Source organism: Stegostoma tigrinum, chromosome 20 (assembly GCF_030684315.1).
Source record: "Stegostoma tigrinum isolate sSteTig4 chromosome 20, sSteTig4.hap1, whole genome shotgun sequence".
NCBI classification, from domain to species: Eukaryota; Metazoa; Chordata; class Chondrichthyes; order Orectolobiformes; family Stegostomatidae; genus Stegostoma; species Stegostoma tigrinum.
This window is the reverse complement of record NC_081373.1, coordinates 29,155,856-29,174,547: the sequence shown is the minus strand read 5'-3', so window position 1 is coordinate 29,174,547 and position 18,692 is coordinate 29,155,856. Positions and strand designations below refer to the sequence as shown.

Here is an 18,692-nt window from a genome sequence, read left to right as displayed (position 1 = left end):
GTTTAAAGTTTTAGTCTTGTTGTTCAAAAGGCTTTCATGTAAGAGTTTTAAGCTTCAGCTTTCGAAGAAGGTAATCAACCAATCCTCATGTTTCTGTGTCAATTTGATACACTGTGCTATATTCGGCTCCTGAGGATCCTGTAAGTCTTTTGAATGCCAGTCGGAAAATGGAGCCCTAATTTAAACAAGGCTGTAGTTTGTTGTAGGTGTGTTTGATATCAGTTCAAAATTCATTCAATGAGAAAAAAGACTAGGTTATTTTTAACTTTCAATACATGCATGAAAGCCGTTGCCTAAATTCTCATTCATTCGAGGGGAAAATTCATCAAAAGCAACGCATAGAAGCAGTAGCATGTAAATCCACAGGACCTGTTGCTGAGCAGCCTGGGTCCCTGCGATCAGCTGTTGCATCTTAGCCAACTTCAGATTTCTTGGTGAAACTCAAAGCACTTCTACACTAATGGCCTTACAAGACAGCTTTTAAAAAGTAATCAAACTTACTTATTGGAGCCTTTTCTGTCCGATTATGGCTCATCACTGAGTAGGTCTGTCATTGCCTCTTCTTGTTTGTGCTCACAAATAAAAATTGCAGTTGGTTGTGATAATGTCATTAGGACTCAGTGTAAACCCTTAAAGCCTTAGCATGGAACTGAGGGCTATTTTACCACCTAAATTACTGCACTTTCTACTGGTTATGGCGTGGCTTTTCCTCATGGTAGAGGTTGACTGCCCCCAGTATCCCTCAGCACCTCTATAGCTTTGATCACCTCACCCTGGGGAATTGCAACCATGTTTGCTTTTGATACAAAGTGGCAGTAACTGTTAGGAATGTGTTTTACGTCAGACTCTCAGGAGTACCTTTACAGGGATGTGCAGCTGCAGTCAAAGTCATGGCTTGGTCTGTTGCACTCCCTGACCTCACTGTACAGAGTATATGCGCGTTAATAACTGAACTGCTTGTTTACCCTTGGTCTCCAGGAGATGTCCTGCACAAGTCCTACTTCTCGTTATATAAAAAAGAACTTTTTGATCTCAGTTATCGTTTCAACGCCACCCTTTTTGTCTTCTGGAGATCTTTCAACACATCACTCTTTCTCCCATGGGGAGAGTTCACTGCCACTGTCTCCACGTTTGCACTTTCTAGTTAGTTGGCTGCAACTACAGAAGTGTTTCTTTTGGCACTGAGGTTTGTGGATCAGCTCATAAGCATCTGCTAATGTGGATGCCTACATGATTCCAGCCATTCTCTATTCCTCTATGTATGTTCTTAGTAGGGAGCGTATTGATTTTTTGAACTTGTTAAGGAAGTGTGGATGCAGAAACCATGAAAGTCAGCTCCTGGAACATGTGCTGGTGGAGTCGCAACTGATGGTAGGGATGTGGTGCTTTGGCTTTTAAGGCCAAAATCTCCGCAGATCTACTTCTGATATCTCCAATGCTGCTAACTGACTTGTGAGTTTTTAACCTACAACTTGACTATTTTCCATTAGTTAAATTAATCTTATTGTCAGTGTTTGCAGTGTAGAATGGCCATGCAATAATCCAAAAGGCACCATTCAGGTGATATATGTTGCACGCAAACAACATTTAAGATAGGTCAACGCATGGTCAATTAGCAGTTGTAAAGGGGGCAAACAAAAAGAAATTTGGGGGAAATTTACTTGCTGGCCATACATGCATTTCTACTTCTCTATTATATTATTAGGAGATCAATCAATAGCCCAATACAATTTAGATTTTTCCAGCTTGAAACACAATGAGCTATTTTAAAGAAGAGACAAACTAACTACCAAAGAGGTGATAATTCTGAACGATTTATGATATAATTTTCATCATTAAATAATAACATATTATAATAAATTATAATTATAATTCTGGCACTGTGAAATACCATTCTATGCAAAAACTTAACGAGGCTCTTTGAGTGCCAGAGGAATAAAAAATCTTATACGTGGCTATATTGAGATAGCAATTAGATTTAATTTTGATAGCATGCTTACAATTGATTATACTATGTGTCAATGCCTACAGTTGCAGAACCCTCATTCACTGCCCATTTTAAGCTCCCTTTGCTCTGTTCTGTGACAGATGTTAGCTTTCTGACTCCTGTTCCATAAAATTCTGCTCTCTAAACTAATTTTTTCTTTATCTTACTACCCAACATTAAAACTCTAAAACTTTATCTCTTCAAGGTTGCCTTAAGCCACCTGCCCTTGTCCCCCTCTGATCAACCACAGATGGGACCTTGATCTAAAACTATGATGAAATGCATTTGTACCTTTTCTGATGTTAATCGGGTCATATTGCTTGAATAGCATGGAGATATATTGTAATAAACCCTTGCTGAAAGCAAATTATGAAAATGAAGCAAAGTGTTATTCGATCTTTGTACAATTTCTTTTGTTATCAGATTTATTTAAAATGTTCAAGTTTGAAAATCGATTGGTCCAGGTTCAACATGCTTGTGGCCCCATTGAATTCCCTGAAAATGAAGAAAAACTTTTTGAACTTCAAGCTTTTCAGAAATTTATTTTGAATCTCAGGTAAGATGCATTGTTAAGTATAATTAATATATGCTTTTAATTGCTAGTTTAAGATCAATATTGTGTAAAGGAATGGAATTGGATTATTTTGTGAATATTTTTAAAACAGCTGTTCTGCAAAATAATTGTACAATATAATTGCTTCATGAATCACACCAGGATTGATCAAGAGTTATGTTGAAGGTAGCCTGGGAGTTCTAGTGGACTCAACATTCCCAATCATGGTTAGCAGTGCAAATGGAACAATGAACTGTGTAGTGAAAACTTTAGAGATTACACTTTTCAAAATTACATTTTGTCTGCTATTTTACTTTCGTGTATGCTGAATCTGTAAAATGCCCAGTGTTGAAGTATTACAAATGTGTAATGCTGCTTGGGTAGTTAACTGAATGACTTCTACTATTTTTAGTTAAGGTTACTAGCTCCAAATATTCATTTAGTAAGCTGGAAAGAGCGTTTAAAACATTGAAGAACAATTAATTTCCATTCTTAGATTTTTAGGTGGTGCTATTTTGTGAGATGAACAAAAAAGAGAAACTTTTTTTAAGCCTGTAGTATTTCTGGCAATGAATAATGTCCACTTGTCCTTTCCTCTGTCTGTGTCTTGGATCACCCTAAATTGTGTGCGGTTACCATTGTCAATAAGAAGAAACAGTATGTTCTCATAGATCTATGAAGAATGTGTGAAGAAGTGATAATGCCTCTTTCCCTGTGAAGAAATGTTTGGTGCCTATTTAAGGCTTCCTATCTGCTGTATGCTGGATCAAATATAGATGATGTTGAGTCATTCAACATAACCCATGTTCTACGGCTCCATACACTTACTGATAAATTTCACGCTGCCTGTATTGTGATAATTTAAATGGAGCTGTGTATATATGAGGGTGAGTTGTGTCGCCATAGTCTTACCAGGCCTCAGGGCTGCTTTCTCATTATATAGAGACAACTAGTAGTGATTTAACTGAGGGCCACCATACCTCAGGCAAGGGGAGAGTTTAAGAAGGAAGGTCCTTCATGGTAACCTCCGCTGGTGATGAAAATTGAACCCGTGTTGTTGGCCTCACGCTGCTTCAGAAATCAACTGTGCAGCCAACTGAGCTATGTGAGGGTATCCCACAGATGACAGTCATCTGCCTATTAAGGGGTTAAGAAGATAGAAAAGATGTCATCACAGTATCATCTGCCATGTATGTCAACCCAACCAATTGTTTTATCCCGTTTATATTTATTGAATGAGGAATATTTCTGAATGTTTCATCTGAACCAGCATGCAATGTGTCCAGTTCTACAAGTCATTAATACCAAAGTTTCCTGAAGTTAAGTTTAAACAAGTTAATTGAATACTTTTTTTTGCTAAAGTGATATTTTCTATATATTTTTAAAGATTGCTAGGTGGATTGGCAAAAGAAGCAATTTTTTGTAATCTGCGTATTCCAGACCAGTTTGAGAAGTCGAAAGAGGAGATCAGTGTTGTTGTTATCACAGGTACATAATATTTATCTTAATTTGAAATTTTTTTTTGCAATGAAATACCTCTCAATGAACTCATCACTACAATACCTGGCTTGTGTGTGACTGCAAGCAATAAAATGTGCTGATATTAATTGTATCTAGTTGCCCGTATAAATAGAATTTAACTCTTGATTACTGGAAAAATAATTTATTTACCAGATCATGATAACATCAAGAAAATCACATTTTTTTCCTTGAATTAGATAGATTTCATGATTTGAGCAAGTGTAGAGTTCTTGGTGACAGTCTAGAGATTCCAGGTAAAATTTCCACTTAAATTTTACAAACTTGCTGAAGTATCACAGCGACCTCTGCCATACTTATGGTTTTGTTTTCTATGAGCTTCTGCTGAGACTGTAGCCACTTTTAGAAAGCCATACGCCAGAACCCCAGGCTGCATGTAAGGTAAATGTTTCTCAGTTAAGTTAGGAGAGGCTGCTTCAGGGAGAGTGGTACAAGTGAGGTAGGTGGGGACAGGTTGTCAATCCTGCGGGAGCAGGGGACATGCAGCAGGAGGGGCGGAGAGGGAACAGGCAAACTTTATGAAACGAGACCCCTGATTGGGAAACGGAACCTATAAGGGTGACAGTAACCCCTTGTCTGCATGCTAACCTGTCATGCTTACCCAGTCCCTCGTAACATCTGCTCACTAGATTAAAGGTTACAGCTAGATAAAAGTAGACCTTAAATAGCCATTAATCAATCAACAATCTCGCCACCTGTAAATTCACTGCTAGGTCAAGGGCAGGTCAGTAGCTGGTCAGGAGAACACTGCAGAATTTTATGCTATCCACCCCTAAAGCCTGAATGTCCAGCAGCCTAATAGTGGTGCACCTAGTTACTAGCGATTGCCAATTTTTAAGCTCTGTTCAAGGGAATCTTTTTAGTGCTGATTTCTCCAATTTTAGAAGACCAAAGAAGATTACAAGGAGCAATGTTAAATGGAAATCAGGAGAGTAAAGGGAATTACAGTAAAATCTTGATAAGTCAAGTCACATGAAATCTCTGCAAAATCCGAATCAAATGGAGCTGTGTGATATGTGAGGTGCCTTACGACATCTTGCAGTTGACAGCAGAGAAGGTGAGTGGGGAGTTCCAGTGTCAAAGTTCATACACAGAAATATTCTTATTCTTTCTGCCTTTTTTTACAAGTTTTAATTTTTAAAGAAAAGAGACTTTAATAATTTATTTCAAGCATATAACCAAGTGGTGACCTGGCTGCTGTCTGCACAGAAAGTAATTTTGAATATAGAATATCAGAGGTTCATTGGGAAATGCTCTGCATCTTCCTGCCTTTTTCTTTTAAATTTGAAATCTGCCCAACATTTTTCTCTTTAATCACAAAGTGCTCACACCAAGCAATTTTGAGTGATTTAAGAGACAGCTGGTCTGATAGCATCTGCTTCCAAGTTTGGCTAATCCAGAGTAGCCTGTGCCACAGATCAATGGGATTAATAATCAACTGATAGAAATAGCTGAGACTTCACCACAACTGTAATTTCAAATCACATAAATTTGACATATTGTGATTTTCGTGTAATTGCATGTGTAACATGTTAATTCTGGGCAAAATTATACCCACTTTGCAAAGCCTTCGTGTAGAGAATAAATTTATGGACATAAATATTAACAAACAGAATTAAAAAGGAAGTCTGAAGCCCATTCTCTTCAACCAGTACTGAACTAAATCTTAACAATAGCCATTGGATACATCTATCTTTATTTTGAGTCAGAAGCTTCAAGTGCTACTGCCCTATAAAACATGAATTCATTTTATTGTAAATTCTCCTTCTGACCTGCAGTTCGATTACCTGATATGTGATTCAGATGGGCAAATCTCTATGATCTGAGTGCAGATTCTGAGAATAAATCCCTATATTTATATTGATAACGTGCAGCTTTCACTTCCTAAAGTCTTATTTTGAAGGTGGAATAAAGAACATGCAGTTGAAAGTGGATATATACTTACTTTAAATTAAGTATAGGCTTAATTGTAATTACTGCACAAAATATGACATTCATCCAATTGTTCTGTGCTAATGTTTATGTTCCACTGAAACTTACTTTTCTTCAACTTATCTTTGTATCCTTCTATTCCTTTCACCTTCATGTACTTATTTAGGTTTTCCTTAAAGAATTCTATGCTATTCACCTCAACTACCTCTTAGAATTCCAAACTCTACTCTCCTGGCAATACTTTTCTGTAGCTTTAATTTGCCTCATATTTCCTGGTACCCTGTTATATATCTAGAATGAAAGAAAGGTATCAGGCACAATCACATTTGCTCTATTCATGTTTGAATCGTCTCCAACTACTGAGCCATCCCCACAATACCTCTTGGAAGAGAATAATAACAGTTTCAGCCAATTCAGCACTCAACTGTGATATTTGTCTTTAGCCACCTCATACACAATTTAGTAAATTTGAGGAGTTCCCCAATGCGCCATTCTCTTTCCATGGTGCCCACCTGAAATAACTCCTCGGAGACTGGTATCCCATCGCCATGTCCCCTTTTACTTACATACACACAGTACATGGACTCTGACCAGCTAGCTCAGATCCCGTTCCTAGAGTGAGGAGAATCCCTGAGACTCCTGTGTTTATCTGTCACCCAGGACTGTCTGGTTAGGGTTGTTAACCTAGGCCAATCAGGGAACTCATACTCAGTGGATCCACCTAGCCAACATAATTCCAATCACTACACCTCCTTCTTTCCATTGTGCTCAGCCTGTGCAAGGGTAGTTGTAAGAGATGGAAGCAATACAACCCTGACTCATGCCCCTCCAATGAAATGCTTAGATTGCACTGTGCAGTGGTTTCAAGCAGAGTCGTTATGGAGTGGGCATAAGACTCCTATAGATAAGATACTACTTCCTGGTTGAGTCAGTCGGTGCCATGCTGGACAGCCCAGACAGGATTTCCGGCATCATTGAGATCTGCTATTGTCTTCCATAATCTAAGATGAGAATGAGGATCCATATATGGCCCATGAACAGTGTTAAAGAGAGAAAGACAGGGTAGTGATTGGGAGAGGCCAGAGACATCCCTATTGAGGAATTTCATTCAGGATGACTGTGCTGAGTGCAGTCGTCTTTTCAAAGGTTATTATTGAATTTGTTCAGTTGGCATGCAGCCCTCTGCTTGATGTTTTGCACATTTCTGATAGTTTCCTTTTGTGCTTCTGTTTGTTAATCAATAAAAAATTCACTAGTTCTTATGATGTGAATCTATTCTCTTCACTTCTGTGAAAGCTAAGATGCTTGCTTATCTCAGCACTGCAATATGAGTGATAAAGCAGTTGTGATCTCTAAACACTTCATTAGATATCAGTGCTGGATTTTACTGCTAATATGGTTAATATGTGAAAGACCTGAGTACTTTTAGAGAGGCCATTTCCTCATGACCACTCAAATTTTTACTCATCCTAAAATTATTCCTCATTAATGATTCTTTATCACTGCTCCGCCTTTTGGAGAGGCGCTGGCATTATTACAGTGTCACTGCAAACGTAATCCAAAGGCCCAGTGTAATGATCTCAGAATATGGCTTTGAATCCCAGCAAGGCAAATGGCAAGGTTTGAATTCAATTAAAAATTTAGAATATTAAAGCCAGTCTAATAGTCACCATGTAGCTACCATCAATTGTCATAAAAAAAAGTCTGCTTCATTAATGCCCTTTAAGGAACAAAATATGCTGCCCTTACCTGGTATGCCTGACATGTAACTCAAGATCTACAGTAATTTAGTTGACTTCTTACTGTCCTCTGAAATGACCTAGCAAGCCATTCAATTCTAAGCCAGTGAGGTAAGAGGGAGTGATGCAAGAATTAAAAAAAATGCTTTACAGTGCAGTGAGACTGTGATGTTTGATTGCTCTGCCAAAGTGCCTGACTGTGATTCAAGTGCAATGAGGTGCAATTTGTGCATCTGTTCACTTCAAAAACCAGCTCAATAAGTGACTTTGTACATGTATGTTGACAATGACAATAAAGTAAATACTTCAGCATTCCTCAGATAAGGCCAGACATAGGACCATTTCCTCTGAGATATGTAGATGCATCACATATACCATCACTTGTGAGTTCAAATGGTGAACTATTTGGACATCCAAACCCTGGCTTGTTCCTTGCACTGTACCTTTTGTCTAAGAGCCCATGAGATTCCTCTGTGATACCTTGGTTGAAATCCCCAACGTTTATCTCCATGATTTACTGACATATGTGTCTCTCTGCAGTCACCCACTTTATTGGTTGATGGAGAGGAACCAATGTTTGGTGGTGGGAATGCAGCACACAGTCATGTAATGACAATAAGACTAAAACAGACTTTGTCACATTCCAATATATTACATATTTACAAAGTGCTGCTATAACACAATGATTGAATACCTGTATAAGTGATGTGCCCTTTTTTTTCCCTTGTTCTCTGATCCTATATCTAGGCAAAGGCCCAATTACCACAGCTAGGGTGGAGAGAGCCTGCTGTATCAAATGCCTTGTTGACTTTGAAGATTTGGGTGGTTAGCTGCTGGGAGTTTTTGGCCTAGAGGGCCTCAGCCTGTTGATAGTTTCTTGCCCAAATATAGACTCATATTCCTAATCTTGAATTGCTGCAGACATCAGGATCCTAGACAGGGAGGAAATAGAGGGACAGGTCATCTCTGAAAAGAAGCCGCTCGGGTGCTTGATTTGTCACTGTTCCTTCCTGTAGGTACTTGGTGGCACCACCTTGTTTCTTCTGAGGAAGGAACACCTGGAGTAAGGTCATGGTGTCTTATACCCCTCTCACCTTGCATCCAAGGCTAAAATAATGGAATGTGAGTCTGGGTGAAAATCCAGCAGCGGCTGAGCATTCTGCTGGGCCTGTGTGTTCAAGGTGGCTGCTACTCTTTCCATGGATGCAGCTATGCACTTGCATACCAGAGTCATCATAATGCTGGGAATATAGAATGACTCAACCAAATTTTGTTCTAGCCTGCTGGGGACATCTGGCACCCTGCCTGATGTTCCCATACCTGTTTCTACAGGTTGATCATGTCACTTGTGTAGCAACATGTCTTCTGTATGGTAGTGTGCAGGTGCCCGGTCTCTGAAGGCCCTCTGAATGTCAGAGATCTGGGATGTTTCTTTTTCAATTGGAAACAGAAACATATCAGTGATGTCTTCACTAGGTTCTAGATGTGAGTTTGCTCGCTGAGCTGGAAGGTTAGTTTTCAGACATTTCGTCACCATTCTAGGTAACATCGTCAGTGAGCCTCTGATGAAGCGCTGGTGTTATGTCCCGCTTTCTATTTATAGAAAGCGGGACATAACACCAGCACTTCACCGGAGGCTCACTGATGATGTTACCTAGAATGGTGACGAAACGTCTGAAAACTAACCTTCCAGCTCAGCAAGCAAACTCACATCCAGAACCTCAACCTGAGCGACAAATCTTCTCAAAACGCGTTCTAGCCCTTAGTCTAATCTAGTTTGTGTACTGTGGATGGTCATTATTCTGGTGGAGTGAGCAGGTGAATGTTGTGCTGGTGCATCCTCTGAGAGTTCACACTGTTCCTTCTCAGAGGTGGTGCTGTGAGGAGAGATTCAGATTGTGGCCTCATCTTCACCGAGGTTCAATGGGTGCTACTAGTACTTAACATAAGAGGAGTTGTAACTATTTGAGAACAGCTTAGACAGAGAAAAGTGTTATTGTTGCTGCTCATCCAAAAAAAGCAGAGCAAAACATTGAGTACTTTGTTGATGAATCAATGCTGTCTTCCCATCATCAAATTTCCCAGCATTTATGCAATTTTTCCCTCAAAGTGGGTGAGAAATCTGATGTCTCCCATACCCAATCTCACAACTAATTGATCCATTGGCACAGTTTTGGGCTAGCCTCTCCTGTAATCTGATATGGAATAGTTGGAGGATGAATATAGGGGTGGAAGCAGTTTATGATCATGCATAGCCATGCCAAGTGTTGCTAAGTGAGTGAGTAGGAAAGAAGTGGCAGTAAGGGTCCATCCGTTGCTTGAGAGGATGAGGTGGGAGTACACCTGAAAGTAGCACGGTGCATGTTGCAATCCATCACCTTTGGTAAGATGCCTGTGAGGGAGCCTTTTACCCCTTCAGAGCTCAGTAGGCACTTTTGCTGCTCTGTTACCTATCCGTTTTTAGTGCTGCCGCAGTACTGACATTGTTGCAATTTCTACCAAGGTTTGATGGGTTCACCTTCCCATCTAGTCAGATGGGAAGAAAACTTTCTCCGATGCCCTGATCAGCAGTACCTGGTATGCAATTTCAATAAACCTGAGAGCCAGTTTGGCTTTCTTGAATTCCATGTCTGGAGCCTCGGGCTGATCACCACAGTCTGAGAGCAGGTCCCTGCCTTGTGGTGTCTGAAGTGCTGTGTAGCTGACCTTTGTGGTAAAGCAACAAAGCCTTTGAGCTGAGAATGTCTCAATAATGGGGAGAACTTCCAACACGCTTGCAACATGATTTGCTGACTACTTGTGTAATTCTTGCTTGGATAGATATTGAACTGCGAATTGGAGGATATGCTGCCATCTGTTATGCTCTTCACCATTTTTAACTTCAAAAGGGAGAATGCAGCCCATAGACAGTTTTCAGGCTGAAACTCCACTGTTGTCACTGGAATTTACAAGTGGGATGACTTGGAGTCACAGAGTCATTGCTTGATGAAATGTCTAGGATCCTGAAAGATCTTGAAAAGGTGAACATGGAAAAGGTGTTTTCTGTTGTGGATAAGTCCAGAACTAGGTACCCTGTTTAAAAATTATGGTCGCTCTTTTAGACAGAGATGAAGAGAATGTTTTTTTATTCTCTCAGACATTTTTGGGTAACTTTGGAAGTCTCTGCTTCAGAATGTGATGAAGGTGGAATAATTGGATATCTTTAATGCACAGACACAATTATTTTTGTTAGGCAAGGGAATCAAAGGTTATTGAGCATAAATGAGAATGAGCTTATTGAATGGTGCTGCAAGCTTGAAAGCCAAAGGCCTACTCCTAATTCGCACGTTTGTCAGAGTTCAGGGAAGTTCTATGAAAGGACTGTTTCATGCTTCACAAATGCTATCCAGCCTTATGAGTATTCTAACATTTTCTTTTTTATTTTTTCCAATTTCGAGCATCGACAGCCATTTGCTTTGCTTTATAATTTTTTTTTCTGTTTTCATTTGTCTCTGATTCAGTTCAAATGTTTGCTGAACCTTATGTTTAGTGTTGTAACATATTGCAGTTCAGAGAGTACCCAGTATTCCGTCTGGTTGTAAATGTATTTCACCTTTTTTAGGTAAAGGAATATTCTGTTTAGATTTGCGGAACTGGAAGGGCAGATTATCCCTCCAGGACAACTGTTGGCTGCTACAGATACCGGAAAGTACAAAATTGATTAAGAATACTGCAGTGAGACAAGTTGCTGATCCTGTTCAGAGAATTAAGGTAAGCTTTTAAAAATTTCCAGAATGTCACAGCTGTGCGAAATGTACAAGTCATATTCATGGCCGTCCTTGCATCAAACTCTCTTAAACCATTCCGTATGTACCTGATACCCTCGTTTGATCTGCAAATGTCATTCAGTCAACGGCAATACTAAAGGTAAGCCGAACAGATTGTTAAGACTCGGTACAATGCTGACTGATGAAATTCTGTGTGGAGCTGGATGAACACAGCAGGCCAAGCAGCATCTCAGGAGCACAAAAGCTGACGTTTCGGGCCTAGACCCTTCATCAGAGAGGAGGATGGTGAGAGGGAACTGGAATAAATAGGGAGAGAGGGGGAGGCGGACCGAAGATGGAGAGAAAACAAGATAGGTAGAGAGGAGAGTATAGGTGAGGAGGGAGGGAGGGGATAGGTTAGTCTAGGGAAGATGGACAGGTCAAGGAGGCAGGATGAGGTAGTAGGTAGGAAATGGAGGTGCGGCTTGAGGTGGGAGGAGGGGATGGGTGAGAGGAAGAATGTGGACTTCACAAGCTTCAAAATCTCCCCTTCCCCCACTGCATCCCAAAACCAACCCAGTTCTTGCCCTCCCCCCCCCAACTGCATCACAAAACCAGCCCAGCTCGTCCTCTCCCCCCACTGCATCACAAAACCAGCCCAGCTCGTCCCCTACCCCAACTGCATCCCAAAACCAATCCAGCCTGTCTCTGCTTCCCTAACCTGTTCTTCATCTCACCTATCCCTTCCTCCCACCTCAAGCCGCACCTCCATTTCCTACCTACTACTTCATCCCACATCCTTGACCTGTCCATCTTCCCTGGACTGACCTATCCCCTCACTCCCTCCTCACCTATACTCTCCTGTCTACCTATCTTGTTTTCTCTCCATCTTCGGTCCGCCTCCCCCTCTCTGCCTATTTATTCCAGTTCCCTCTCCCCATCCCCCTCTCTGATGAAGGGTCTAGACCTGAAAAGTCAGCTTTTGTACTCCTGAGATGCCGCTTGGCCTGCTGTGTCTGTGTTCATCCAGCTCCACACTTTGTTATCTTGGATTCTCCAGCATCTGCAGTTCCCATTATCACTGACGAAATTCTGTGATTGGTGGAAGTGACACTGAAAAAGCCTGAAATTATGTTGGAATCCAGATCCTCCAGATTTTTGCCTGTGCAAAAATCACATAAAATTCCAATGGGCTAGCAAGGAGTAAGAGGAGATGAGATAGCTGGCATGGGACTAAAAGGGAAAAGTGGAAAATTGGGACTTTGGAGATGCCAATTACTGAAGAAGGATCCCAACCTGAAACATCAACTTTTCTGCTCCTCGGATGCTGCCTGACCTGCTGTATTCCTCCAGCTCCACACTGTGTTATCACTGACGAAATTCTGTGATTGGTGGAAGTGACACTGAAAAAGCCTGAAATTATGTTGGAATCCAGATCCTCCAGATTTTTGCCTGTGCAAAAATCACATAAAATTCCAATGGGCTAGCAAGGAGTAAGAGGAGATGAGATAGCTGGCATGGGACTAAAAGGGAAAAGTGGAAAATTGGGACTTTGGAGATGCCAATTACTGAAGAAGGATCCCAACCTGAAACATCAACTTTTCTGCTCCTCGGATGCTGCCTGACCTGCTGTATTCCTCCAGCTCCACACTGTGTTGTCTCTATCTTCAGCATCTGCAGTTCTTGCTATCTCCTCGGCTAAATGGTAGCTGCTTTGCCTCTGTATCAGAAGACTGTGGGGCCAAAGCTCCTCTCCAAGACTAGAGCATAATCAGTGCTATATAAGATGTGCTTTCTTTCAGATAAGCAACAAGCTCTATATGTCTGTTCAGACAGTTCACCTGCTGTCTCACCTAACATCCATCCTCCAACAAACACCACCAAAACTAAGATAACAAAGTGTGGAGCTGGATGAACACAGCAGGCCAAGCAGCATCTTGGGAGCACAAAATCTAACGTTTCAGGCCTAGCCCCTTCAGGCCTGAAACATCAGCTTTGGTGCTCCTAAGATGCTGCTTGGCCTGCTGTATTCATCCAGCTCCACACTTTGTTATCTCGGATTCTCCGGCAGCTGCAGCTCCCATTATCTCTGACCAAAACTAAGATGAGCTTTTATCTAATTATGGTGCTGACAGTAAGAGTTCTTTATATGTATAAAAAGGAAGAAGGAGTTCAAAGGGAGCATAAGCCCCTTAGAAAAAACAGTTTTGGGGCAGAAGAAAATGGTAGGAGTTACACATATATTTTGCATTAGTCTTTGCAGTGAAAGGTACTTTGTACCCGTAAATACTAAAGAATACTGGGGAAGAATTAAATACTATCATAATCACTAAAGAAATAGTATTAGATAAATGAATGGGGCTAAAGGCAAATAAGCACCCTGGCCATTTTGACTTACATCCTAGTGTCCAAAAAGAGGTAGCTACAGAGATATCGTTGGATTCTGGATAAGCACCAGAGTTTTGGCAAACTACTAATGTGACAGCCCTATTCAAAAAAGGATGGGAGATAAAAAGTTGGAATCAATTCTTTAGAAAGTAACTGCAGAACATTTGGGTAACCATACATGCATCATATATGGGGACTACATCCAGCCCACTACAATAATTGTTGAAGCAGGTTAATTTGTGTGGAACAAGAATACCCTATGTTTACCTTTGTAGCAAAGATCAATGAGATATTTCCTGCATATTTGAACATTTTGGAGCTATGAAAATCACCTAATTAGAAACTTTGAAGTATTGTTATGGAAGGTAAAAAGTTTCAATATAAATACCTAATACTTTGAAGTGTTGAATTAAATATTTTCCAACTGTGATGAGGACCTTCCATTTATCATTCACTTTATTCATATTTACTGTTTAGGGTTGCATATACATTTATTAACTCCAAATTGTGACCTCATTATTTTAATGCTGCTATATCTTATTTTAATAAGATTAATTCAGCAGATAGACATAAAATTATGCTGAGAACTATTCATTTGCTTCAAGTATTCTATTCCCATAGAAATCAATCTAACCATAGTAGAAATGTACACATTCATTACATCAAAAATAAATTGTGAATCAAAAATTTCACTTCCATTGCATCTATGTGCTGGAAACTATGTAATGTTCACTCAAAGTTCTAAGAACTTCTAGTATTCCTAGTGACTAATCTTTGCATGAAAGTGAACTTAAACAAATTCCTAATCCAGTAAATCCACTTTTAAATGCTCACTTTATTCTGTCCTGAACAAGCTGTAATTCATCTCATTTGGTCAATCACTGTTCTCAGTGAATATCCAAATGCTGACTGTTCTACTTTGAAGGCACCAATAATGGCACGAGACAGTATATATTCTTATTTAGGTTAAATATTACTTTACTAAATAAATGTTACTGAATAAATAATGAAACTGCTTTAACAAAGTCTTAATTCATTTTTAAAAATCATCTTTATCTCATTTTTATTTGTTAACCTGTGCAGCCGAAATTTAAAAGCAACACTGAAAGTGGACAAATTGTCAATTAACACTTTACACTGGTAAATATTCTTTATTGTTTGTCTGAGTTTTCAACTGAACCCTCAAACAAGATGGCATTTAAGTGAAGACATTTCTGGATTGCAGAGAAGTTGTTGATTTCATACTGGAGCTAGGAGTGTTCATCATGCCTTCTATTTTGAATTTTTTTGTAAATCATTGACACCTTGGTTACAACAAATGTAAAGTGGTTTCCATGTACTGTTGTTTAAATACTAAAAGTAGACTGAAGTCTAATATATGCAATAGTGCTTGGGACTGTTCGTTGCAACTTCAAATCAAAAACAACGAGAATTATCATTTAAAAGAATCTTAGTAATGTTACTTGGGGCGGCACGGTGGCTCAGTGGTTAGCACTGCAGCCTCACAGTACCAGGGACCCGGGTTCGATTCCCGCCTTGGGTGACTATCTGCGTGGAGTTTGCACATTCTCCCTGTGCCTGCGTGGGTTTCCTCCGGGTTCTCCGGTTTCCTCCCACAGTCCAAAGATGTGCAGGCTAGCTGGATCGGCCATGGCTAAATTGGCTGTAGTGTTCAGGGGTGTGTGGGTTATAGGGAGATGGGTCTGGGTGGGATGCTCCAAGGGGCAGTGTGGACTTGTTGGGCCGAAGGGCCTGTTTCCACACTGTAGGGAATCTAATCTAATCTACTTGTGCAGATGCCTCCTTCCTTGTGTCAATCATGTGCTGTGACCTCACCCCTACACTTGTTACATGTAAATTATTTTTATTACATAGAACATAGAACATTACAGCACAGTACAGGCCCTTCGGCCCTCGATGTTGTGCCGACCTGTCATACCGATCTCAAGCCCATCTAACCTACACTATTCCATGTACGTCCATATGCTTATCCAATGACGCCTTAAATGTACCCAAAGTTGGCGAATCTACTACCGTTGCAGGCAAAGCGTTCCATTCCCTTACTACTCTCTGAGTAAAGAAACTACCTCTGACATCTGTCCTATATCTTTCACCCCTCAATTTAAAGCTATGCCCCCTCGTGCTCGCCGTCACCATCCTAGGAAAAAGGCTGTTCCTATCCACCCTATCTGTGTGTTCGCTGTCAGAAATTACAAGACGACTGAAATACTTGCCATATTTACTGATTTAGGGGCATGATGTACTTGCCCAATGTTGGCGTTGGGATTGTACAAATATTTTGTCACTTAACTGCTGAGTGGTTCAGATTGACTTTTTGCCAGCTTCAAGTTTATGAGCAAGAGAATTTCTGAGGATTACAAAGAGACAAATAGGTTTTTAACTGAGTCTATCTCACTCTATTTGCTGAACAATTGTAGGACTTTCTTTAGGATGTGGTGATGGTTACCTTGAATTAGGGGAGATGATGTTACTGGGCTAGTCATTCAATAGTTCAGAATAGTGCTGTAGGAATGTAAGTCACTATGGCAGCTAGAATTATTACAAGTCAGTTAATAAATCTGGAAATTAAAGCCAGTCTCAGAAATGTGGCAATGGTTGTACTCTCGGTTTTTGTAACAACCAAATATCCAATATCCTTTAAGATTAAAATCTGCTATCCTTACCTGGTTGGACCCACACATGACTTACACATGCCTTCTGAAATGGCCTCCAAAGCCAGTGAGGTCAAGGGCAGTTTTATGAGTTCATGTGATGTGGATGTCACTTGCTAATCTAGCATTAATTGCCAACCCCAATTGCCCTGAAGAAGGTCATGAGCTGGCCTCCTGAACCTCAATCCTCATCCTCAATGCTACAATACTCAAGGTGTTACGAAACACACAATGCTGTTTTGAATGGATTTCCAAGATATTGACCTAGCAATTATGAAGAAAAGGTGATATAGTTCCAAATCTGAGTGTTATGTGGCTTGGAGAGGAACTTGCAGTTGGCATGTTTCTATGCATCTGCTGTGCTTGCCCTTTTAGGTGGTAAAAGTCACAAGTTTGGTAGATGGGTGGTAGAGGAGCCTTGATGAGATTCAAGATGGTGGCAGAATAGCAGTGCTGCATGCGGGCTCTTGCACGGGACTTAACTGCTCCTATGTGCTTTCTTTTTTATTTCTTTTTACTTCTGTTTTTCTTTTCTTTTGCTTATTGCAAAGTTGAATAGAGTACTTGTAAATTAGAAGGCAGGATGTTAGAATTTGTAAAATTGACCAAGGGGAAGAGTACCTTTAAGGGGTAATGTACTTTTCTAAGTTTAGAGATAAAAATGTCTGCAAGTACCTATAGATGCAGTTCTGAAATTGAAACTCATGTATCAATTGGCTGTTTCATTGGTAACCAAGGTGTATTTTGATGTTATCAACTTGAATATCAACTAATTGATTTAAACTTGGCCCTGGATACCAAAGCCCAATTAAATTTAAATCAGATGGTGTTGACAATCCAGCACCAATCCTATTATAAGAAAATTGATGAGCCATCAAGGGTATACAAGAAGAGGATGTTTTGAAAATCATTGTGAGAGCAAACTGCCATTAGAGCAGTAAAACTCTGGCTCTCACAATCAAGCGACGTCTAAAAGGTATCACGGCACACTTAAATAATATTCCTGACACAAAGATTTGACGAAGAAAGAACTCCTGACCAAAGAATAGCGGAAAAGGTGCAGGACATTCCGGAAGACACATCCTGAATACACTTTTGAGAGTCTAAGTTTTAATTTATTTTTCTTATTACTTTGGTTTATCTAAGTGGGATTTATAATTATTGGAATATCATGCCATTGGAATTTTGTTCGGGAATAGTTAGTAGTTATGGGGGAATTGTTTAGTTTGTTAGTAGTTCTGTTAACTTGATCACTATTATAATTAGATAATTAAATTGTGATGTGTTGATAGCAGTGACTGTCAGAAGTTCATTTCATTTAACCATTCCCTCCATTAAAACTGGGAGCTGAGAGGAAGGTTCTACCATTTTTCACACTTCCTTTAACAGATTATGAGGAGAGGTGAGCTTCTCTTTGACTTTAGTTATCAAAGGTGGTTCAACCTCTCCTTCATAACACTTTTGCTTTTCTTTTGTTTTGAGCCATTTTCAGCGGATTAGTCAGAATGGCAGCTAGAGTGGGCCATGTATGGAATGGCAGCTCTTCCTGGCGATTAGAGGCAGCAGTAGACGCAGATCCTCATGGCAACAGGAGGTGGTGGCAGCAGTGGCAGCAATGGTGAAGCTGCTGCAGTGATTGGAGGCAGAGGCAGCAGCAGACATTTCAAGATGGCGGCACCGGCAAGGTGACATTTTGGAGGAAGGCAGCCAGAGTGGGACTCTTGGCGAGTTGGCAGTGGCGACCTGGTGTTGCAGCAGAGCCAGGGACTCCTGGTTGCACTAAGCCCAGAGGAGGGATGCCTGGCATGGTGAGGCAGCTGCTGCAACAGCAGTAGAATGGTATACCCGGAGCTAGGACTCTTGATGTCATCAAAGCAGCAGTGGAGTGCAAGACCTGATGTTGGTAGCATCATGAACTGGGCCCAGTAGTGAAGGGATGGCATCTAAAAAGTGGCGACTCTCCCCTCTCACCTTAAATCTATGGCCTCTAGTTTTGGACCTCCCCACCCTGGGGAAAAGGCCTTGTCTATTTAACCTATCCATGCCTCTCATGATTTTATAAACCTCTATAAGGTCATCCATCATCCTCTAGCACTCAGGGGAAAATAGCTCAAGCCTATTCAGCCTCTTCTCATA

General features: G+C 40.5%; 1 protein-coding gene across 1 annotated transcript in view; it reads left to right on the top strand.

Annotated features, from left to right (window-relative positions):
- The window catches only part of si:zfos-911d5.4 (uncharacterized), a 216,874-nt gene that overhangs the window by 16,323 nt on the left and 181,859 nt on the right, over nt 1-18,692 (top strand). Inside the window, exons 2-4 of the mRNA XM_048551352.2 lie at nt 2,411-2,543; nt 3,928-4,028; nt 11,352-11,500. Coding sequence (XP_048407309.1) covers nt 2,422-2,543; nt 3,928-4,028; nt 11,352-11,500 — 372 coding nt within the window. The 5' untranslated portion in view covers nt 2,411-2,421. The remainder of the gene's footprint in view (nt 1-2,410; nt 2,544-3,927; nt 4,029-11,351; nt 11,501-18,692) is intronic.